Consider the following 25000-nt stretch of genomic DNA (forward strand, 5'->3'; position numbering starts at 1 on the left):
GATTTACTATTTATTTATTTTTATGAGCTGAAACTTCATTTTGTAGATTTGAAACGATCAGATTTCCGACCAAAGAGCCCTTGTCTGATTTTCATCTATTTTTTTACTATTTTGGGTGGCCGTGAATTCCAAGCTCTTATCATCTGAGTGTTTACCTCCCAGCCATTCAGCAGTGGCTCCAGAGTCACGTGGTCCCCGGTTGCCCCCGGCAACTGCTGTCCGCCCTCGCCGGGTTGGTGCAGGAGAAGATGGGCGGCTCCTCGGGCGCGGTGAGTGTGTTCACGGGGTGGCGTTTTTTCGGGACTGGACAGTGGAAGCTCCAACCGGCCGCCAGGTGGCGCTACGGAAAACCTCAGCGTCGGCGGGCACAGACGAGGCAGAAAGGTTTCAACATGTCCGTCCCTCTGCCTCTCTCCGTCAGTTGTACGGCCTCTTTCTGACCGCCGCGGCCGGTCACGTGACCGAGGGCCAGAGCAACGCCGCCGCCTGGGCCAACGCAATGCATGCCGGGACGCAGGCCATGAGGAGGTAGGTGCAGGGCAGTGGAGGTTGCAGTAGCCTCCGAAATGGCATTAAGCACGCTATTTCGTAGGCCAAATGAGCGTGCGAGCGGGTCTCGTCAGTGTGTGTTCACCCTTTAATGCACTAAACAGCCCCGTTTCATTCCTAAATTGCTTTCAGTGATGATTTGGAGTGAATAATCACGCGGATAACGTATTTTTTCCTCTGTTGTGTTCCTTCAGGTACGGAGGTGCGGACCCTGGAGATAGAACGATGGTGAGAGAGAGAGAACGAGAGATGCGGCATTCACGCTGCGTTCAAGTCGACTCGGAAGCCGTGGAAGAATGATGAAAAAAAACTCCAGCGTCAGGGCTTGTCCCTAACTTGATACGAAAGGGCTGCCGAATTTTAATCCTTTTTTAAGCTTTACTCATAACTCATATTTTGTGTTTTCTGCACGTGTTTTGTTGTTTACATTTGTAAAAGCGGAGTGAAGATCAGGATCCTCCAAAAAAAGAGGGTGGAAATTTCCGATGGAAATCTTTCGCGCAAATTCCAGTTGTTTTTGATCGCGGCTCAGGATTTCGTTATTTCGAAAAGAGATTGCACGGTTGGAACTGCAAGGAAGGAAAATTACGTTTGAATCAGTTGCTTTTCAACCTTATTCCTCGTGAACACGAGATAAAAAAATAATACAAAGCAAAGACTTCCTGCAGTGTCCGTGCATATGTTCACAGGGCATTTCCTAGAAATTAATGAGTTTCAAATGGCCTTGAATGCAGCTGGACAAAATAGACCTTGTTTTTTTTTATCAATGTGTAATATTTAATTCTCTCTCTCCCTCAGTTGGACGCGTTGTGTCCTGCAGTGGAGGAGTTGATGACGCTCACAACAGCTCCCTCTGGTGGAGAGATGTCTATACTGCGGGCTGCTGTGGAGGTCCAGTATCAAGAAAAAATACGAATTATTTTTGTGTAATAATATTTTTCTAAATTTTGAATCCCCCCCCACCATCACCAGAAAGCCGAGTTGGGAGCAGAGTCGACCCGCGGCCTCGTGGCGAGGGCGGGGCGCGCGAGCTACATTGCCGCCGAGCGACTGACGCTGCCCGACCCGGGCGCGGCAGCGGTGGCGGCCATCTTTAGAGCCGTGCTGGAGGCCCTGGAGGGACGGGGGTAACCTAGCAACCGCTGCGCGGTGGCTGTACACCAGGTTGTTGTGGTTCGGGTACAGATCTCACCGGCATGGGCCTTCAAATAAAATAGATAGAATTTTCCTTTGCACCCTAGTTGCTGGAGACCAAATTTAACAGTGAAACAATAGATTTGCACAAGCAGAAATACTGTGACTCTATATATATATATATATATATATATATATATATATTTATATATATATTTATACTAATAATGCTAATACAATAATGCTTGTGATAGTTGTATTGTAGTATTTTAGCACTAAATATACAAAAGGTTTGACTTGTGATTTGTGGGCCATTAGAATAAATCCATGCACAATTTTTGGAGAGATTTATATAATATGTAATATACAGTATATAGTTTAATAGTGATTTGCTATTAATTTTAGACTGTTTGTGAGTTTATCTTGATAGAAATGTCTAGATAAGGCGTCTCAAACCCAAACCACCTGGGGGCCGCTGGCCAGCGTGTCTCGCCGTAGGGGGGCCACAGTGGACATTGAGGGAAAACCAACAACTTTATTCTTTTTACACTGAGCGTTGGTGAACTGCCTAATAATAATAAAATAAACAAATACATGAGACTCAATACCTAATTGAATTGATCAATCAAAATGTTTAATGAAATCAAAATAAAAAGGAACTCAAGATACAGAAGAATCAAGATCACATGAATCAATAAAAAAAATCAGTCATATTATATTTTATTCTGTTATCATAATCTGAAAACGTAATAGAGTTACATTGCACGGATTAATTAAACATTGTGATTTAAAAAAAAAAATTTTAAATTAATTTGTGGGCCGGATTTGACAATAAATCATAAATGCGGAGCGGGCCGCATGAAATAGTCGCACGGGCCAGGTGTGGCCCCCGGGCCTGCGGTTTGGGACCCCCGGTCTGGATGTATTTGCAGCAGCATTTTGGGGCAGCGCAGTATTCCAACGTGTGCTTTGTAATTCTGACGAATAAAATCGGTTTCTTCTTTTCTGAACTATGTTTCCAAGAGGCCTCTCAACTCGTCAGGATTGGTCGTTTTGGGATCGTTTACTTCTTTCTCTCATCACATCACCCACATGGCGTGGCAGTCCAACCGTCCGGGCGTTGGGTTGGGTGGTTCTCGAGGGCTCACTCAGAAATGCCCCAACTAACTTTCCATCCGCACCTTTTTTCCTTAAAGGGGAAATGATTTATTGTTACCTGATTTTTAGATGGGATTTCTAGCATTTTGAGCTCGAGGCCCCTGTCCAGCCATCGGCTCCGTCTGTCTGCGTCGACACCGACTATTTCCTGTCAAAGCAGTAAAGTGTCGGACAGTTTCTAAACGCGTCACGGAAAGCCAGAGTCCCGAAGAGCGTCCCGGTCGCAGAACTTCAGGAAATAAAGGGGGATGGGCTAGCTCTTCTGCCGACCTCGCACCTCAGTTCTATATGTTTGTGATGTGCGTAGCGGTTATTTAGTTGTAAAAGAAAAACGGCTTGGGGAAGCACTTTTTCGCCAATTTCGGCGCAATTTCCTTCTACTCATCATTGATGGGAACTGACTGACCTCTGGTTCGCTTCTGATGACGAATCAAGTGTTTGTCGTTGCATCAGCGAGCATTGATTAGCTGTTCGAAATGCATTTGCTATCATATATAAATATTGACCCAGTTTAAGATAAGTGTTTCAATACTAAGCAGGATCTGAGTCATGCTCAATGTGTGTGTACATTGTTCCTTGTCATGCCCTATATTTCGGTGACATGTGAGAGTGCCGTCCAATGATTCATGACGCAAGTTAGATTCCATTGCGTGCAGAGCTTTCTAGCTCCGGGGGGATTTTAAACTATGCTGTGCACTGTACAGCACAGGCATGCATGTTAGCTCCACATCAAAGACCGCCACGCAGCCCCCCGCACCCCGACCATCCGTCCAAAAATGTCGGAATCGGCATCGCAACGGGGCCTGAACCTCGCCGGTCGAATGAGCAATACAATCACATCCGATCGGGAAGTCTACTCACCGACACTTCTGGGAACAAAGTCTCCTGCTTATCCGAATTGGTTCTGTCGTGCAGTTGGAATTTACCCGCGTTCACATTTGGAAACGTGCGAAGGCCCAGTGTCACGGTGACTCGGTTTGTTCGATGGGGAAACTATTTGCAATATCCAAAAGCGAGGTTGTTTCCTTCAATGAAATACAGCGTGGGCTGACATCACTTCCCCCTTTAATACCTGAGCCTTTTCAGTTTGGTTGTAATCTTACCGAATATAACAATAATATCAAAGCTTGGATATAGGTGGATATTCGGGGGGGGGGGGGGGCGTTCCACAGGGTTCCATTATTGGTCCTCGATGCAACAATAAAATACATTACGGGCTGACATAACTCCTCTTCACATATTAGGAAATGGACGTCGGGATGTGGTGGGATTATCTCAGTTTTTCCGGTTGAGTAATATTATTTCCTTGGCGATTGTTAAGGCCATCAAAATGGGTTGGTGGCGTTTAAGCGGTGGGTCAACTGAGGAGAGGTCACCGAGGAGACATAGGCCCCTTTCTCAAAGTGCGTTGTTGTCTGTACTTGTGTTCTTGTGAAACGTCATCAGTCGCAGCCCAAGTACTGATTCAATTCAAAGTATGCATCGAGCCAAGTCCAGTCCAAATGCCCGGATGTGGACTTGCTCCGCCCATTTTATCGAGGATCAATCGCTGGTGACTTGTGTGGACTTGGGACGGCCAAGTATCCCAGAATGCATTTCGCACCAAGCGGTGGTGATGGTATTGGTCCCCGGGAGTCTGTACTCCCGAGTCGAACTTGCCAAGTCTGAACTACCAAGTCCGCAAGTCCGGACTTTGCGTACTCGGTATTGAGAAACGGCCATACGGACGGGGGAGACTGGAATGCTGCGACCCAGAAGGGTTGATAGCTTCTTGGTGATGTCGAGGAGAGGTGGGCAGAGCCAGGTGGCACGAAAGCCGTCACCTCTGGTATTGCGGGAACGGTGGGAGCAAACGTCTTTATCCACAAAGCCCATTTTGAACATTTTGTGCCGGGTGATATGGGCTCCGTGCAGAATCTCATATTGGATGAGTTGCGTTTTGGAGTGGCGGGTCATGGGAAAGGTGTTCCACAGGTTGACATGGGTGGGAACAGCAAGGCCTCTTTCCCGTTCCATGGCCGGTAAAGGTAAAGTGTCGTCCGTTTTTTAATAAAAGTTGTTTATGCTGGAAGAGGAATTTGTTTTTTTAATTACCTGTGAGAAAGATGTTCAATCCTCCGCAAATATAAAAGGTCTGTCTGTATAAAAACGTCTGCATATAAACTGATTTGGTGAAGTTTGGCTGCCAGCGACGTTACATTTCATGCGTTTCAAATAAAATTGCTCCAATATTTCAACATGATACGGAATTCAACAAGGCGGTATGAGGATGACTGTGTCCCTCTTTCATTCCAGTTTAAGGCTGTACACGGATCATGGACCTGCTTTATAATGCACTGTAGGTTTGTTTCTGAGTATGTTATTATCTATGTGTGATTTCGGATTATTATGGTCAGCTCATTTATCTGAAGTCTGTATTATGAGTCGGCATTTTGTTGCCTGTGTATATGCGCTTGTGTTATTTATTATTATTAAAAAAAAACGTTTCAACAAACAATAACCTCAAGAGCCGCTTCAGGCGCCGGCCGTCTTTGAAAACTCAAACGCCAACTGTGTTCTGCAGCGGCTCTTCCGCTCCGCGTGCCTTCAAGGAGCCCGCAAAACTATGGTTATTCACGGAAGCCCGTACTTGAACACAACTTGGATAAACAGACACACATTCATCAAGATACTGACACACAAACACACGGAAAGAAAGAAAGAAAGAATCTCCAAAATGCAGCTCTGTAAGTCAGCAGTCGCGCTTGAATACCGTCGGTGTGTTCAAGCGATATAAAAAGGTGACAGTGGTAATAGTATTATATGGAGATGGGACCATCCACCCCACCCCCCACAAAGGGTGGGGTGTGGAAGGACCGGAATCTCTGGAATGATTTGCGGTTCTGCGGCAGAGTCGGTGGGAAAAGGGCCGAGTACCGAAGTTGGACGGTCGGGAGACTCACATTTCCATCTGGTTTTTGGGCTCAGTGGGGTGAAAACGACTTTGCTTTGCGCTCTTTCAGAACTTGGGCAAAGCTCTGGTCATGGGCTGTGAGGGGCTCGAGAAAGATGCGCGCCCACCCGGACGTCTAAATGTTCAAAAGGAAATGTAAGATAGTGCTTTATTGATCTTCCCAAGGGGAAATCTAAGCTGCCAGCTCAGTGTGTGTGTGTGTGTGTGTGTGTGCGTGTGTGTGCGCGTGTGGAAACTCTGCATATGGACACACACACACACACGCACACACGCACACAGATGTACAGGCGTGTCTTACAAAAGTGTCTTACATTAGCAAGTTAAATTAAAGTAGCTGTAGCTACGTGGTAATCCAATCCAATCTCAAATCGTGTAATCTAGTCAATATTGCTGTCAAAGAAGTAAATCACTCTCTGCGGGTTTGTCAATAACTTTGAGCTTCCAGCGTGTTAGAAACAGCATCCTGCCTTTAAGCGTCACTCGGTGGCTTCACACAGCGGCAGCATGAACTGAGGTATTTTAATGTTGTGCATATCTGGGAGCATGTCAAACACTGATAATATTCCTATTGTCTGATGGTGCAGGTGTGCATTAGTACAGGTAGAGTAGAGTAGAGGTCAATTAGAAGTACAGTAGAAGTATGAGGTATGAGAGGTGGAGTAGAAATTAGGGAGAGTAGAGGGAGGTAAAGGATGGTGATGGTAGAGTATAGTAGTGTAGAGTATAGTATAATTGCGGTAGATTATAGTAAAGGTAGAGTATAGTATAGGTAGAGTAGAGTTTATTATCATTATTTTTATTATTAATTGTTATTATTGTTATTATTATTATTATTGTAATTATTATTATTATTATTATTATTGTTGTTGTTATTATTATCTCCTTATCTGTATTTTTTGCTGTTAAAGGTGTTACCCATCTGACAGGTATCAAATGACATTAAATTCAACTAGATGAGGTCACCCTGTTAATGTTGGCCTGAGTCCCTTTACCAACAGAGGTTTAAAACTTTAATGAGACGTGTAACAACTGCGTTATCACAGGCGTGTTTAACAAAACGTCTGTATTTGCTCGTGGTATTTTGTGCCAAGAAATTGTTTCGGTGACAGATGGCAGCGATGAATGGATGGATGGATGGATGGATGGATGGATGGATGGATAGATGGATGGATGGATAGATGGATGGATAGATGAATGGATGAATGGATGGATATATAGCAGCGATAGATGGATGGATGGATGATAGACAGATGGATTGATAGATAGATAGATAGATAGATAGATAGATAGATAGATAGTTGGACCCTGGACCACCACAACTCCGCCCGATCGTCACCAAATAGGTCAGGCAGAAGAGCAGGCAGCGTGGCCCTGGCTTCAGTGAATCCAGGTCCAGCCTCAGTTCAGCCTGTGCGTCCGGCTGCCGTTACTGAGCCCAACCAAAGGAACAAACAACAAACTCTATTTTATAAAGATTCGTTCGCTGGGAACCAATCGTTTACAAATCACACTTCACTGTTGCCGACAGCAGTGGTTCTCAAACGTGTTATTATTAGTGTTCCCCCCCTAAGATCTACCTGAAGAGTACCTTCACTGGCATTGGGAGAAAGAGAGAGAGAGAGACATGTATGATGTATTGTATGTGCGTCCCATGTGTGTTTTTTAAACATTATATATATGACCAGTATTTTTTAACGTTTTTAATTCCCCCTGCAGTACCCCCAAACTACCCCTAGGGTAGTACTTTGAGAAACACTGAGGACTGTAGCAGCAGGAACGACAACTATGAAGGTCAGCTAGTTGTATCTGTACTACGTGACAGCAACGTGTGTGTGTGTGTGTGTGTGTGTGTGTGTGTGTTGCCTTGAGAAGATTTTATCAAACAGAAGATGTAAGACACATTCGTCTCTCTCTCTCTTTCTCTCTCATTTTCCAACTATACAGTACGTACTGACTTTGGACTTTTACTCCACCACATTTTAAACCAAATATCGATATTGTTTACTCTATTACATTTCTAACACAGTAAAGTAGCTTAAGTTAAAAATATATATATAAATGAGTAGGATTTATATTCATATATATCAAAGGTGTAAGCATTGTAATATTTTTTTATTATTAATATAATAAATATTTTATAATTAATATTTTTTTTGTTAATTTAATACACATACTGTATATAAACGGTCATACTGTCGGAAATGCAAACTTTTAACGCATCGCGGGGCAGCGAACGCATGCGGAAATCTGCCACCGCAGAGGTGACGGGGCTAATCACAGCTTTCTTCTGCGAAATCCGACTCTCCATAGAAATGAATGGACTTCCGTTTCTTTGCCGTTGTTTGTTGGATTCAGTATAAAGCCGAAAAAACTTTAAAGGCCCCGCTAGTAGAGGCAAGTACTTTTTAATACTTTATTTGAAAGAAAGTACATATACTATACTTTAACTTGTTTTTCTCAAAGTGTTATGTAAAAACTTTGGCTCCGGAACAGAATTTAGGCGATAAAATATCTTCACGATAAAGTGACTGACAGACGAGCCTACATTCCATCCAGGTGGATGAGTGACACCCTCCCTTCCTCCCTCCCTCTATTACTTCCATCAGTGGGCATCTCGATCCGTCAGCGGAGCACCATGGCTATCCATCACTCTTATCTTTAGATTTTGATTTTTTTTGTTATGACTGGAGTTGTTTTTGGAGTTTACCACATTGTCAAAGAGCAAAATAAACAAGTCAAGAGCATCAAAATGCTGCATGAATTTTTTGTATTATTTGTGGTACTAGATGGTTTATACCACGGTGTCTCTACAGGTTTGTGTAAGCGATTACACTTTATTAAGATATCACACTAATTTTTTTTTTTTTATTGATTTTTAAGTTGTGTCATTGATATTGTCAGTCAAAGTATGTTCAATGGCAAAAATAAGTATAATAATAATAAAATAATGATGAAATAAGACTTAATGTGAATTTTATCCAAAATAATGTACGTAAAAAAAATAAAAATAAAAGAATGGCCATTTTGGGCCATAACATATTGTCTGTATATTTTGTTGTGACGTTGATATTTCCCCCAAGAAACTGGAAGTGTTTCTTGGGTTACACCTATGATGACCTCTGACCTCCAGCATGGTCACATGTCGCCACATCATTCAGATTCCGGTGACGAGCACGGGAGATTTTCACAGCTTTCAGAACAGTTTGAACACAGGTGACACTTGGGGCATTAATTGTACATATACATTTTGCTTATGGATATGTTTTGCTCATAATTTTGCTTTCTTGTGTGTATGTATAATATACATACACGCGAGATGTGTGGAAAGATGCAGAGTAGAGCTTCAGTAGAGTGGAACTTCGGGAGAGCAGAGTCAATGGCTGCAAAAACAACAAATGCTAAAATATGGCTAACATGCCCATACCTGTATATAGCACATGTATGTCGGTGTGTGTGTGTGTGTGTGTGTGTGTGTGTGTGTGTGTGTGTGTGTGTGTGTGTGATCATATGTATGTATGTGTATGTATGCATGTATATACACCGATCAGCCACAACATTAAAACCAGTGACAGCTGAAGTGAATAACATTGATCATCTGGTTCCAATGGCACCTGTCAAGGGGTGGGATATATTATTATTATATATATATACTGTTATATATTATTATTATATATATATATACTGTTATATATTATTATTATATATATACTGTTATATATTATAATTATTATATACTGTTTTATATATATATATATATATATACACTGTTATATATTATTATTATTATTATTATTATTATTATTATTATTATTATATATATATATATATATTTTTTTTTTTTTAATTATATGAGGGATATACTGTATTAGGCAGCAAGTGAACAGTCAGTTATTGAAGCTGATGTGTTGAAGCAGCGTAAGGATCTGAGCCTCTTTGACAAGGAGCACATTGTGATGCTAGACGACTGGGTCAGAGCACCTCCAAAACCACAGGTCTTGTGGGGTGTTCCCAGTATGCAGTGGTTACTAGCTACCAAAAGTGCTACAAGGAAGGACGACTGGTGAACCGGCGACAGGGTCATGGGGCCCAAGGCTCATTGGTGCATGTGGGGAGCCAAGTGTAGTCCGTCAACTACTGTAGCACAAAGTGGTGAAAAAGCTCATGGTGCTATGATCGAAAGGTGTCAGAACACACAGTGCATGGCAGCTTGCTGCATATGGGAGCGGTCAGAGTGTCCATGCTGACCCCTGTCCACCACCCAAAGCACCTGCAATGGACACGTGAGCATCAGAACTGGACCATGGCGCAATGGAAGAAGCTGGTGGTCTGATGAATTACCTTTTCATCTCCATCATGCGGATGGGTGGAGTTCGGGTCCGATCCGATGGAGCATCTGTGGGATGTGCTGGAACAACAAGCCTGATCCATGGGGGCCTCACCTCACAACTCCCAGGACTTAAAGGATCTGCTGCTAAGGTCTTGGTGCCAGATACCACAGGACACCTTCAGAGCTCTTGTGGAGTCCGTGCCTCCACAGGTCACTGTTTTGGTGGCACCAGGGGGACCTATATAATATTATTCAGGTGCTTTTAATGTTGTGGCTGATTGGTGTACACTTATATGAAACGGTACCGCCTTCACGCTTCTCTATCAATCTTGCACTTGAATGGAAAATTGCCAGCACCCATGCAAAACCACACAGAAGCACTTAGGAAAAACATAAAACACACAAAGACAAAATACACACACACTTGTCAGCCATATTTTAAGTGCACTTTCCCACCATCCATATTGGAAGTGGCATCTAGAACGGCAGATAACTATTTGGCTGACACATTCCACAGAGGGCACTCGGTCACGTCGCGCTCACAAGAAAGTCAGGGCCGCCAGTCAGCTATGGGGAGAAGCACAGATGTACCCAGCGGCAGTAATAACAGTTAGAGTGGAGGTAGAGTAGAGGTGGAGCTGGAGTAGAAGGAGATAAAGAAGAGGTGGAGTATAAGTGGAGGAGAGGGAGATGAGGTACAGACAAAATGTACTTATTCTAAGTCATGTTGGACAAAAGCGACTGCTAAATGAGGTAATGTCATGTAGCGGGAGAGTAAAGGCAGTGAAGAGTAATGATAGAGTAGAGGGAGGTAGAGGTAGAGCAGAGGTAGAGTAAAGGCAGAGTTGGAGAAAAGTGACTGCTAAATGAAGTAATGTAATGCAACAAAGAGGTTGAGTGGAAGTAAAGAGAGTGAACAGTAGTGATAGCGTAGAGGGAGGTATAGATAGAGTAGGAGTAGCAAAGAGATAGAGTAGAGGTGGAATAGAGGTAGAGAAGAGGTGGAACAGAGGTAGATCAGAGGGCAAATAGAGGTAGAATAGGTGTAGAATAGAGGTAGAGTAGAGGTAGAGCAGAGGTAGAATACTAGTAGAGTAGAGGTCTAATAGAGGTAGAATAGAGGTAGAGCAAAGGTAGAGTAGAGGTAGAATAGACATTAAATCGAGTTTGAATAGAGGTTGAATAGAGGTAGTAGTACAGGTAGAAGAGTGGTAGAGCACAATTCAAATTCAGGTAGAATAAAGGTCATAGTAGAGGAAGAATAGAAGTAGAATAGGGGTTGAATAGAGGTAGTAATCCAGGTAGAATAGAGGTAGAGTAGAGGTAGAGTACAACTCATATAGAGGTAGATTAGAGATCGTAGTAAAGGTCAAATAGAGGAAGAATAGTGGTAGAATAGAGGTAGAGTAGAGGTAGAATAGACGTTGAATATAAGTAGAGAAGAGGTAGAATAGGGGTAGAGTGGTGGTGGTAGAATAGAGGTAGAGTAGAGGTCGAATAAACATTAAATAGAGGGCAAATAGAGATAGAATAAAGGTAGAGAAGAGGTATAATAGAGGTCAAATATAGGTAAAGGTAGAATAGACATTTAATTGTTTGAATAGAGGTAGTATAGCGGTAGAATAGAGGTAAAATAGAGGTAGAATAGCGGTAGAATAGAGGTAAAATAGATAGAATAGAGGTTGAATAGAGGTCAAATAGAGGTTGAATAGAGGTAGTAGTACAGGTAGAATAGAGGTAGAGTACAATTTGAATAGAGGTAGAATAGAGGTAGTAGTAGAGTTCAAATAGAGGAAGAATATAAGTAGAATAGAGGTAGAGGTCGAATGAAGTTAGAATATAAATAGAATAGCGGTATAATAGGCGTTGAATAGATGTCAAATAGAGGAAGAGTAGAGGTAGAGTAGAGGTAGAAAAGAGGTCGAACAGAGGTAGAGAAGAGATAGAATAGAGGTACAGTAAAGGGAGAATAGAAGTAGGTCGAATAGACATTAAATAGAGGTCAAACAGAGGTTGAATAGCGGTAGTAGTAGAGGGAGAGTACAATTCAAATAGAGGTAAAATAGAGGTAGAATAGAGGTAGAGTAGAGGTAGAACAGAGGTTGAATAGAGTAAGAATAGAGGTCGAGTAGAGTTAGAATAGAGGTAGAGCAAAGGTAGGGTAGAGCTAGAATAGAGGTCGAATATAGGTAGAGAAGAGGTAGAATAGAGTTACATTAAAGGTAGAATAGAAGTAGAGTAGAGGTTGAATAGAGGTAGTAGTAGTAGTAGAAGAGGTAGAGTACAATTTGACTAGAGGTAGTAGGAGAGGTCAAATAGAGGTAGCGTAGAAGTAGAGTACAGTAGTAGTAGAGTATTAGAAAAAGTAGTAGCAGAGTAGTAGTATAGTAGTAGTAGAGTAGTAGTAAAGTGGTCGCAGAGTAATAGTAGAGTATTACAGTATTAGTAGAGTAGCAGCTTAGTAGTATCACTGGAAGTTTGAGTGGTAGTACTCATAGAACATAACTCTAAAACGTGAAAGTAACAAATCCTCCATTCAACATTGTACTCCAGTACAGCTCAATCAGTCTGCTGTAAGTCACTCAAGTAAAGGTTATTCCGCGTCATGACCACATATTTCATGCTCAGTGAATTCATGTCAGATTTCATTGACATAATGAGGTCCTCGTTTTCAATGAATCCTAAAAAAAGTTCATCCTTTTTACGCACTGGACCCTGTGTATTTCTGCCCCTCAGCTATATTTATTATTATTATTATTATTATTATTATTATTATTATTATTATTGTTATTATTATAATATTTTTTTTAGGACTTCTAACATTACTTCTACTTTACTTTCTAACTACTCTTGTAAAGTAGAAATACTTTACTTTACTAGAAATTGTATTGAAGTACCTCGGTAACAGTCAAACCTGTCGTTCACCTCGACCAGAAGCTTCTCTGTGTGGAGCATTAACAATTCAGTTACAATTATCATATGTATGTTGTTAATCCATAACACTTGATTTTCAATTTGTATTTTCCACTTTGCACCGAACCAACGGTTCACTCAGTTTTCACGCCTGTCGGTTCAGGACGCAGCACATGACTTGCCCTGGGCTCGGTTCAGAGGCTGATGACGTTCCAATTATTAATGAGGTCATGCTCGCTTGCCCTAATTTGTCTCTATTGTGTGTGTGTGTGTGTGTGTGTGTCTGTGTGTGTGCGCGTGTGTGTGTGTGTGTGTGTGTGAGTGTGTGTGTGTGTGTGTGTGTGTGTTAATGGGAAGTAAACACCAAACCAGTCATTCCACATTTACCAGCTGTGCAGACAGGTACGTAGGCATGGCATTACTGGATACGCCTACGTACCTGTCTATCTGGAAAAAAGAAAAGATAGCCCCATAAACACACACGCACACACACACACACACGTAGAAGTACAAATACACGCACAGGTACAAATACACAGGTCAGTCACACTGGGTGAGAGTGGAATGGAGGCATAGCATTGCACAGAGATTTTAAAAAACATCTACAAGAAGACCCTGCTGGATCATTAATATTCATATTTATATTAAATGTTTGGAAGATCATATCATATCTTTTTTTTTCTACCACATTGACGTTGCTGCCTCAGTGAAAGTATGTAAGTACTGCGTCTTATGTATTTAAGGTACTACAATAAAAAGTACTTGTTTATATGCAGTGTCCTGGTATACAGTAACAGAGCCGATGACATGTCATAAAGGGCTGCTTTACCTTGTTTTCATATCCTGGTTACAATTTACTAAATATTATAAAACATTTTTTTTTACCATCCTATTAAATCTGATTATTATTTACAATTGTTTATTTTTTGCTTTCGGATTTTATTTATTTCTTTATTTGTTTATGTTAATCTATAATAATAATAATAATAATAATAATAATAATAATAATTATTATTATTATTATTATTATTATTATTATTATTATTATTTATTTATTATTGTTTTTAAAATTGTTTTTGTTGTTCATATGTCATAATTATAAAATAATAATAACTCTACTGTGTTAAAAATGGAGCACAGTGAAAATAATAGATATTTGCTTCGAAATGTCGTGCCGTGAAGCCCAAATCCTCCGAAACTGAATACAGTATACTTGAGAAAGTAGAGACGCTTGAAAAGTATTTAATTCTAAGTAAGATAAAGTACTTTTAAATCCATCTTATTTAAATTTGTCGTGCGTGAAAAGTTTTATTAACTGCCGGTCCCGACGAAGGGTTCATTCGTTCACTTCGCAATGAAAAACTCAAATCTAAAATACAAATGTCAAGCCACCAAGTAAAGGTTGGGGAAGAGGAAGTGGAAAAGACAGCAATGCAGTGAAGGTGAGTCGGTGTGACCAAACCATGTACAATACTGAAGAATGCATCAAGGTTGTTGTTGTTGTTGTTGTTGTTGTTATAACTAACTACAATTCGACATGACATATCACAAAGTTCATTGTCTGTAATGGAATACACCCTTATGTCACTATGGCAACGAATCCGGTTTGAACTATTAAATATAACGTTTATGCTAGATTACCAATCATTTTAAATTTGGTTTAATATCTAAGGTCTTACCGAAAGGGGTGTAACCACCTTGTCAAACGTGTGTTTTTCCCCTTAAATCTGTCACCGCTCTCAGACACCTCCTCCTTCTGCAAACTAAAACGTCTGAGTTTGGCTGTGAACCAGGGTTTGTCATCGTCATAATTCAAATTTTCCCCAAAACAAGTTTTTTCCATCGCGGAAAAATTGTGTGTTTTATTTTTTATTTTTTTTCGCCCATGATCTGCTCGGTCAGTTCATTTATATAAACTGAAATAATGAATTCATGAATAATGAATGAATAATGAAAAAATATTAATAAATAAATAAATAAATAAAAATTAATAACCCTTTTAGAAATTTGATTTGCAAACATTGAGCACAGATTTAAAGTATAAATATGCCTGTGCACTAACCACGGTTTAAAACAAGTAATCTGGTCCACATTGTTATTAATATTTAGATACTATACTTAAGATTAATTAGAATTGTTGTTGTTGTTGTTGTTTTTGATCAGATTTGTATTATTATTATTATTATTATTATTATTATTATTCCCTGCGTTTTTCGGACTAAAAGTGTCTGGAACACAGCAATCGACATGGTTGAGGTCTGGTTGGAACCGGGATGTTTCAGACGTCTTGTCGTTCAAGTTTGATCCGTTATCAATCTATGTTTTGGAGCAGAAACCAGTGGAAAACTGTTGTATATTCACCAGAAGTAGAGGAAAGTTGGCAGGTTGCTGTGTTTAAAGGAAACTCGGAAAACTGTAACTCGTGCTGCGTCTCACAAAAGTCCCAAATTTTTGATCGGTCACAGAAGGCGTTTTTGGAGGAACTGTCCCGGTCTTTTGATTTCCAAAACCACTCAAACCTGAAATACTTAACCACACATGACTAAACTGGACTAACCATGTATTTCTCCCTGCAGCTATATTCATTATTATTATTATTATTATTATTATTATTATTATTATCATTATTTAACAGCTAGTTAAACGGCTATATGTCATATTATTATTATTGAGCTACTTACTTTGTCGCAGCTCTTGTAGAGGTGTAGATCCTGGTCCATGTTTATAATTCCACTGTAATCCATGAATACCACTGGAAACTGAGTTTGAAAGTGAGAAGAGCGTCCCAAAAAAAACAAATAATACACTCGAAAACAAATGAAAGCAGGCCTTTCGTAAGTAAAATTAATTCTGACTTTTCCGACATACTGAATCAACGAGGTAGTTGGAAATGAAATAAACTAGTACAAAACAAAAGAAAGAAAGAACAGTTTGAACTGTGTCTTCTCTCCGCCCCTCTCTCAGGTGTTTCTAATACATTCCTCATTTTTTCCATTCAATTACATTTCCAATTAAATGACGCTCCTTCCCCAAGTGCCCTCTAGGGGGCACTATACCTTATAACTTCAATTTCACGTCCATTGTTTTTTTCTCTAACAGCATTAAAGACCCGCATGACATAGGTTCTGTGCAGTAACAGAACAAAATTAAAACGAAAATAGAACGAATATCGTCAAATATACAGAACTTAAATGGTATAAATTGGTAAGGCTCAAGATTCAAGATTTGTATTTGTCACACGCATACAGGTATGCAGTGAAAAGCAAGGTGGCAGTGCCTGCAGAGATTGTGCACATTTTTAGCAGCGATAAAAATTCCCAATAAAATAATGCCTAAAATAAATAGTATAAAAATGATTGAAAAACTGAAATGATTACTCAGACTATTTGGATCAGAGACGACATAGACATTTATCGACCTTTGGCGTGTGACCTGGATCGCCGAAAATTAGAAAGGTCATGCAGCACTTCTGATTTACTACGCTTCCAACCAATCAACCAATGAACGAAGCCAGGCGAGGTGAAATATATATTTTTTAAGTTTTCTAGGGTGGAACTTTATCATTGGCATCTGCCGGCTCCGCCCCGGCAGAGATGCTCCGTCGGCTCCTCCTCTTTGTTTACCTCTATCCCAGGAACAAGGAAGTTCCTTATATGGCAAAATAGAGGCGGGGTTTGTGCTAATTAGCACTCCAAAATGTCCAATCCAATGAAATGACGTTGCATCGCCGACGTGGTCGTTTCTTGAGTTTCTTATCGTGTCCCCTCCGACAGGATGTCCATGCTGGGCAGCTTCCTGTCGGACGAGCAGTTCCAGTGCTCCATCTGCCTGGACCTCTTCACTAACCCGTCCTCCACGCCCTGCGGACACAGCTTCTGCATGCCCTGCATCGGACGCTACTGGGACGGCTCCAAGGTGCACCGCCGCCCTCCGTGCGCGGAAGGGATCATGTAGAGCCGGCCGGGCCGTTATCTGCAGAACAACTCCCGACGGGGTGGTCGGGACTAGTTTCGTCTTCTCTTCTCTGAAGGGGGTTATTTTGTGATCACGAGCGGTGGGCTGCACGTTATCCTGGTCATTGTGGGCGAATAACTATTTAAATCAATAGTTTAATAATGATATAGTATAATAATCCAGATGGAATATTGATTTGAAATTATTGTATAACTAGTGAGTTTAAGAGCTACTTAGAAAAACACACAACAACTAGAACTGTAACTATACAACTCCATACAGTATATGCAATACATGGATATAGGGAGTCATACAACTATATCCATACAACCACTTGTCCCTCCACCCATCCATGAATCCAATCATTCATCCACCCACCGATCCATTCAGCCATCCACCCATCCAACCACCTATCCATCCATCCATCCATCCATCAATCCATCCATCCAGGCGCCCACCCACCCATCCATCCAATCATCCATCCAACCACCCATCCATTCACCCATTCATCCCTCCACCCATCCAACCAACCTTCCACCAGACTTGAATTTCGGCGCGAGCCTGGATTTGCCCTTTGGGATTAATAAACTAATCTTATCTTGTCTTGTCCTGTCTTGTCCCTCCACCCATCCATCCATCCTACCACCCACCCGTCCGTCGCTCCATCCATCCCTGCATCCAGGTGTGCCGGTGTCCTCTCTGTAAGAAGACCTTCCAGAAGAGGCCGGAGATGCAGATCAACCGGACGCTGAGGGAGATCACCGAGCAGTTCAAGTCCATGCAGGGGGGAGTCGTGGCCGGGGTGGGAGGGGGAGGGCGGGCCGGAGGAGGTGGAGGAGGTGGAGGAGGTGGGGGAGGAGGTTTGCCGGACCACCTGTACGACGAGGTGAGGAGGAGGCTGCTGCGAGCTCCGTTACGGACCCAGGCGCTGTCAGTGGAGGGTTAGCTGAATTCAATTTTTCAATTACTGATGGACTTCTCAATCACACATTATATAAGTCGTTGGTTTCTGTATAATTCACATTAATCGTTCACACAATAGCTTGTTTCCAAGAGAAAAACGAAATAGTTTAAAAAATGTGTAATAATCTCTAAATCAGTTTTAAATGTATTTTCTAGATATGTCATTATTTTTTGTACATAATTCTTTAAAATGTGTAATATGTTTTAAATATAGTTTTATCAAATTCAAATTAAATATTATATATATATATATATATATATATATATTTTTTTTTTTATATTTTTTTTTTCCAGAGGGGGTTCCCATCCTCGTCTCCATGGCTCCCCTGCCCTCCCCCACCGACACCCCCCTGGCCTCCTCGGTGCCAAACCAGAGCCCCATCGCTGCCAGGGCCCACGCCCACGGCCCCGCCCACGAGTCCCGCAGGAGGTTCACCCTGGGCGGGGTGGTGGAAGTCCAGAGCCTGCCGCTCTGCGAAGTCCACGGCAGGGCCATTCTGGTACTACCACGCCGCATCTTAGACAAATTCTGAATCCACTGCGGGCTTGTCGATCCATCTGGTCCGTGTTGGGTGGAAAGTCAACCCCATTCAAAATTGCACCATTTGTGGGGTTTTTTCAACATTCTGGTTTGCCTTTTTCTGATTGATTGTTTTGGGTTATATTTTTGTCTATTTCTTTCTGAATGTTCACCCATGTCAGCGGTTTTACTGACCTCCACTAGCTACGCTGCTCTTCTTGCACGTGGCGGACCCCGCCACCAACAACGCAAAACAGCATATAGAGCAACACATGCAGAGCACAAATGGCTGTTTCTTACAAAATGGCAGCAAAAAAATAAATTTGATTAAAAAATGTAATTTATTTTAAAATCCAAATAGTCTCATGGATTACCACTTTAGACAGCTCAGTGGTGCAGGGCCAGTTTGGGCTATTTGCAGCGACTCATCCTCACAACTTCTTTGCAAATGATTGATGTAGTTCAATGGAAAATCGAACTTTCTTAAAACTGTATTTATCATTGCGAACATCTTTTCAAATGACGATTTAAAAAATTCGAAAATGGAAATTTGCTTTTGTGTCGCAACATCAAAATCGCAAGGCAGCACCAATTCATCTAATCAACCAGTTCGGGCTGAGCAGCAGCTGATGATCTGAAAGCGTACGTCGTGATGAAAGGTTCAACTCCTTTTTTGAGATTCGGTTCCCGACGAGTCGCTCCATAAAAAAAATGAGTCGTTCGATTTTTTTTTCCGGCTCTTGGTTTGTTTGGTTGAATTAATTCTGTCAAAATTCTTTCGAAAGAGCAAATCGTTCACATTCAAAAGGTTCTATGTGTTTCTGGTGTTTTCAGGAGTCAATGGGATAGCGGTTTAGTCCGGTGGGATTAGGTTTTGCCGTGGCAGCTCAAAACCTTTTAGGGAATCGCTGCGTCCGTCAACCATTTCCGGTTTTCGGCCATTTTTAATCGAAATTCCAATCTTCCAGGTGTTCTGCCGGACTGACGGCGTGTGCGTCTGTCCCGAGTGCGAGGCGGCCGACCACCAGGGCCACGACACCGTCTCCGTGGAAACGGAGTGGTCCGAAAACAAGGTGGGAAACTGCTCGGGGTGGTCGAGGGTCGGATCCCTGACGTGCACGCGTACTTCCTGTGAAAGCCCAAAAGACACAGCAGTTTGTTATAGTGTGTGTGTGTGTGTGTGTGTGTGTGTGTGTGTGTGTGTGTGTGTGTGCGCGTGCATGCGTGCTTGTGTGTGTGTGTGTGTGTGTGTGCAGACCAGGCTGAGGGAGTCTGAGCAGCTGATACAGAAGATGATCAGACAGCGAGTCAGGAAGATCGAAGAACTCAGAATGTCCGTCACCGAACTGCAGGTAGGACACACACACACACACACACACACACACACACACACACACACACACACACACACACACACACACATTTAGGCAATCAGCTGTCAATTCAGCTGACAAATTAAGCGGACATATTGTAAATAGATCATATTGTATTGACCTGGAGCGCAGTGTTGTATTTCATCATAACAACGTACAAGCCACGAGATCCTGCTCGGGGTTGCCGTGACGTCATTGACCAGATATGGACACGGACGCTTTGCGCTTTCCATTTCTCACCTTTTTGGGTGGGAGCGGCTGGCTTCCCTCGGGATCTGTTCCTCCAGTTGTGCTCCGTGGTTGGCAACGGCTGCGGCCCGCGCTCTCTGCTCTCAGGGGGATCAGAAACTCCCAAGTTGGCATCGGTTTCGAGAGGCAGCAGGAAGTGATGCCGCGTTCCACGGGAGCTCGGAAATCTGGCATTTTCGAGTCGGCGGTCCCCGTGTTATCGTGCCATAACAACTACAGAATAGTTTCAAAGCGGCGGCAGACATGTCTTAAAATCCAACTTAAATGCCCGTTCCTTTATACTTTTGCTTTTGTATATTTCTTTATTATGAAGCGGCTTTAAAACCCCGCCCCCACCCGCTAATGTGTAACAACGACCATCTGTCTGTACATTATCCCCAACCTATTACCTAAGACGTTGTGTCCTTCCCAGCTGAACAAGTTGTTTCAGGGGGTTAGGCGCAAAACAACGCCCTTGCAACCGATGGGGGCAGGTCACTTTGTGATAATGACCGGCTGGCCGTGCATTATCGCTCACTCACTAGCTGTCGGTGGAGCGGGAGACGGCGGGCAGCTTGGGCATGTTCTCGGCGCTGGTGAACGCGCTGGAGCGCGCCCAGGCGGAGCTGATGGAGGTGATGGACATGAGCCGGAGGGGGGCGGAGCTCCAGGCCGACGCCATGATCCGCCAGCTGGAGCTGGAGGTGATGGAGCTGCGGAGGCGGGGCCGGGTGCTGAGCGAGCTCAGCCGGTCAGAGGACCACATCCGCTGCGTAGAGGTAAGGCGGGTGGTTTGGGTTTCCAGGATCCAGGTTGGCTGTTTTTCGAACCCAGGCCTTCACTAAAATGACACATAAATGTTTTATAAATGTCTTATAACTCATTTTAGATTTTTTTAGTTAAGATAAGATAAGCCTTTATTAATCCCCGGAGGGAAATTCAGTCAAGAAGGAGAAACCAGCACTGTGTCTTAAATGGCCGACTATGAGCTACATACAAGTACATACTTTCGGATGTGAGTAAAAATAACCTGTGATATCGTCAAATTAGGCGGAAAAGTGGTTGCCGTGGTAACGGCCATTATTACCAGATCAGCGGCCCTTATTCTGAAAAAACTGACCGCCCAGTGCTGTTTGTTGATTGTTGAAATGTATTGATTTATATTGATATCATATAATATTTTAATATATCAATTATATCATATTGTTGTTATTTATCTTAATATGTTGATTCGACGGAATCATCTCCAATTCCCAGCCTGGAACCCTCACCTTACTTTCATGACTTGCTGTGTTTGGCTCCGCCCCTCCCAGAGCTTCCCCGCCCTCTCCACTGCTCCGGCCACCAGAGACTGGTCGGGCGTGTCGGTGAGCTCCGACCTGGGGACCGGCACCGTCTACAGGTCGCTGTCCGCCCTGCTGGAGGGCTTCCAGGAGCAGCTGAAGAGCATCGCAGAGATAGGTCTGTAACTACGGCAACAGAGCAATCACAGACAGTAGTACAGTGGTACCACGACTTACGACTGTAATTGGGTCTATAAGGACGGTCGTATGTTAAAACAGTCGTATGTCGAAGCAGTTTTTCCCATATAAATTATGAAATCATGAAGGGTGAAAATAAACAAAATACACAGCACAAACACAGAAAATATGAAAAAAATATCGATAAGCCACGAACTACGTGGACACACCATGTAGGTCGCCTGCTGACTGACTACTGACTGACCGCTGACTGGCTGCTGACTGACTGCTGACTGGCTGCTGACTGGCCGCCGACGCGCCAACTGCAAATTTCCACGGTCGTATCTTGGAGCAGTCGGTCGCAGGTCGAAACAAATTTTCACGACTATCGCTACTCGTATCTCGAATTAGTCGTAAGTAGATGCAGTCGTAAATCGAGGTACCACTGTAGTAACATTTCTACCCCCACCCAGAGGTTAAATCGGGGATGGTTGCTGAATCAATAAATAAATAAATAATAAATAAATGACATTAATAGATAAATTAAAAATAATAATAATACATTTGATAAATAAATCAACAAATCAATAGATAAATTATAAATAAATCTGAAGAATAAATATGAAAATAAATCAGATAAATAAGTCATCAAATCAAAAGATAAATTATAAATAAATTAGCTAAATAGATCAGATTAGATAAAATAATCAAATCAATAAATAAGATAAATTCATGAGATAAATCAGTCATTTTTGATGATGAATCAGATGAATGAATATAACAAATGAATCAATAAATCTATCAACAAGAAAATTATAAAAAATTTAAATTCTCATCGTCAGAGCAGCAAAAGACATATAAATTGATGGATGGAAGGATGGACGGATAGATACAGAGATAGACATGCATGTTTCAACATGTTTTTTTTAAATCCACTCCAGGTTTCCCCGCCTCTGCGTTGGAACTCAGTCCGGTCAAAGCACAGCCCAGTAAGTTTCCAGTCCACCCAGTTGACCTCATAACATGGACCCACAGACCTGGTCCTGGGAGTCCCAGCTGAGAGAGTGGAAGGTTCCGATCCAGAAAATGAAAAAAAAATCCAGTTTTCATATGTTAGTTCAAGCCCTGAATCGGCTCCGGTTGGGCCATTTGGGTTTGGCTCGAAATCCCAGAGTGTAGTTTGAACTTTCTGAACCTGGATTCTCCCACAATTTAACATTGGATTAGACGAATCGAAATCCATTCTTCCTGGTCGACTACTCACTCTTGGTACTGGTAAACACAAGCTAATCCTAAAAACAAACCCTCACTCTTTTCTTCAACGTAATTTGTCGTGCGGAAACCCAGACACAGTTCATCCGACGGCCACTAGGGGGAGAATCCGAAACTTCAGATGCGTTGTCGAAGTCAGTGTGAAGCCTGCTTTAGTCCTATTATTTATATCAACAGCAAGCCAACCAAAATGTTGAGAAATACCTCCCCACCCTCCTGATTGGTGCAGTATTAATGTGGATTATTGCGGTTTGTATAACCAGCCAGGCTTTTTGACCGAATCAATGTCTATTTCATTTCCTTTCAGAGATAAAGAGGATACAGGAATATGCAGGTAGGACATAAAATTGGACCTGCTCCCTCCTATGATTCCCATGAATAATATCACGATTTCAAATAATGTTGATAATGAGTTGGAACTTAATGACTGAGCTGGAAGCGTCATGCGGGGAACAATAAATAACCGTCTTGTCCTCCCCTTCTCCCCTCAGTGGACGTGACCCTGGACTCGAGCACCGCCCACCCCCGGCTCGTCCTGTCTGACGACCTCAAACAGGTTCGACGTCTTGTAGAAGCCTATTCCCACGGCCCCACGGCCCCAGCCGTGCAATGGAATACGGTTAAATACCGAATTCCATTGCAAATAAATTCCAAATTCAAATAATCAAATGAGGTCATTGTAAACCAGACAACCTAAATTCAAGTAATTAAATGAGACAATTCAAATTATTGTTATTTAATTAGATAATTATAATTTAAGTAATTTAATTACACTTCTAATACTTCTAATTAATTAGATTAGAAAATTCTAATGAAAGTAATTAAATAAGTGTGTGTGTGTGTGTGTGTGTGTGTGTGTGTGTGTGTGTGTGTGTGTGTGTGTTTAGGGCGGAGGGTCCATTGAGTAGGTTATTTACAAAGACATGAGCACACGTGTTTGCGTACTGTTTGTTTCCACACACACACACACACACACACACACACACACACACACACACACACACACACACACACATAGGGAGACATTAAATAATGCGTGTGCGTGCACGTTTCCTCCTGAAGGTGAAATGCGGGGACCGCCACATGCCACAGCCGAACAACTCAGGGAGGTTCGACCGGGTGGTGTGTGTCCTGGGAAGAGAGCCCTTCTCCAAGGGAAGACACTACTGGGAGGTAGGACAGGGTGGAGGGATGGGAGGAAGTAGGACAGGGTGGAGGGACGGGGGGATGTAGGACGGGGTGGAGGGACGGGGGGAAATAGGACAGGGTGGAGGGACAGGGGGAAGTAGGACAGGCTGGAGGGACGGGAATAGGTACGTCGGGGAGGGGATGGTTTTTGAGGCATGTTACAATGGCTAGAATGCGTAACCGGAGTGGTATTTTCAGCAAAAGAAAACTTCATAAATATGTTTTGGGGATCTCAGAGACCTTTAATGAAATGAACCAACTGCAGGAATTAAATAAGCAAATTGCAATTCCAGTAATTCAGTTGAATAAATTGTAATCCTCTGAATTTAATTTGACTTTTCTAGTTGTAGTTATTTCATGAGATAATTCAAATTCCAGTAATTAAATGATAAAATGAGCCACTTCCAATGCAGATTTTACTTATTCAATTCAAAATACAAATTCTACAAATCAAGTGACATAATTTCAATAATAGTAATTAAGTTTGACAATTTAAATTAATTTAAATTCAAGTATTTGGACTGCATCTTCTGAAAAGATGTCACATTGAGCGCCGCCCTAATGTTCCTACAGTTTTTTAGGGCCCCTGTCAGTCAGAATCAGATGCTCCCCCTAGTGGGCAACAACAGGACACAGTCAAACGTCAGCATTGACACGTCTGCCTGAAATCCTCTGATTATTATGGGGTTTTGTAAGTTTTGTGTTGTGCTCCCCGGGCCCAGGTGGAGGTGGGTGGGAAGACGGACTGGGATCTGGGCGTGGCCAGGCAGTCCATCAACAGGAAGGGGAAGATCGAGGTCACCCCGAGCAACGGCTACTGGTTCCTCAGCCTCAGGGACAGGTAGGACGACGCCGGTGTTGTGCGTGCGACGCGAGTTGTTGTTGTTGTTATTATTTATTGTTGTGGTTGTTGTTTCTTTCCCCCTCCTCAGACACAAGTACGCCTTCCGTACGGAGCCCTCCACGGACGTCCACCTCACGCTCGCACCGCACAAAATTGGTGTTTTC

General features: G+C 42.4%; 2 protein-coding genes across 2 annotated transcripts in view; both read left to right on the forward strand.

Moving 5' to 3' along the window:
• Positions 1-2602, forward strand: part of tkfc (triokinase/FMN cyclase) — a 10096-nt gene extending 7494 nt beyond the window's left edge. Inside the window, exons 13-17 of the mRNA XM_080023342.1 lie at positions 163-269; positions 422-528; positions 744-777; positions 1348-1440; positions 1522-2602. Coding sequence (XP_079879468.1) covers positions 163-269; positions 422-528; positions 744-777; positions 1348-1440; positions 1522-1680 — 500 coding nt within the window. The 3' untranslated portion in view covers positions 1681-2602. The remainder of the gene's footprint in view (positions 1-162; positions 270-421; positions 529-743; positions 778-1347; positions 1441-1521) is intronic.
• An 11017-nt stretch (positions 2603-13619) lies between these two features.
• LOC307247397 (E3 ubiquitin-protein ligase TRIM39) overlaps positions 13620-25000 on the forward strand; it is a 12531-nt gene continuing 1150 nt past the window's right edge. The window contains exons 1-14 of the mRNA XM_080023550.1: positions 13620-13750; positions 16808-16949; positions 17671-17790; positions 18326-18451; positions 19440-19544; positions 19728-19823; positions 20618-20851; positions 21386-21533; positions 22474-22521; positions 23112-23138; positions 23296-23360; positions 23867-23977; positions 24715-24833; positions 24925-25000. The exon at positions 24925-25000 is cut by the window's right edge and continues 21 nt beyond it. Of these exons, the coding sequence (XP_079879676.1) occupies positions 13749-13750; positions 16808-16949; positions 17671-17790; positions 18326-18451; positions 19440-19544; positions 19728-19823; positions 20618-20851; positions 21386-21533; positions 22474-22521; positions 23112-23138; positions 23296-23360; positions 23867-23977; positions 24715-24833; positions 24925-25000 (1419 nt within the window). The 5' untranslated portion in view covers positions 13620-13748. The remainder of the gene's footprint in view (positions 13751-16807; positions 16950-17670; positions 17791-18325; positions 18452-19439; positions 19545-19727; positions 19824-20617; positions 20852-21385; positions 21534-22473; positions 22522-23111; positions 23139-23295; positions 23361-23866; positions 23978-24714; positions 24834-24924) is intronic.

Source organism: Zeus faber (assembly GCF_960531495.2).
Source record: "Zeus faber genome assembly, chromosome: 22".
In the NCBI taxonomy this organism is placed as follows: domain Eukaryota; kingdom Metazoa; phylum Chordata; class Actinopteri; order Zeiformes; family Zeidae; genus Zeus; species Zeus faber.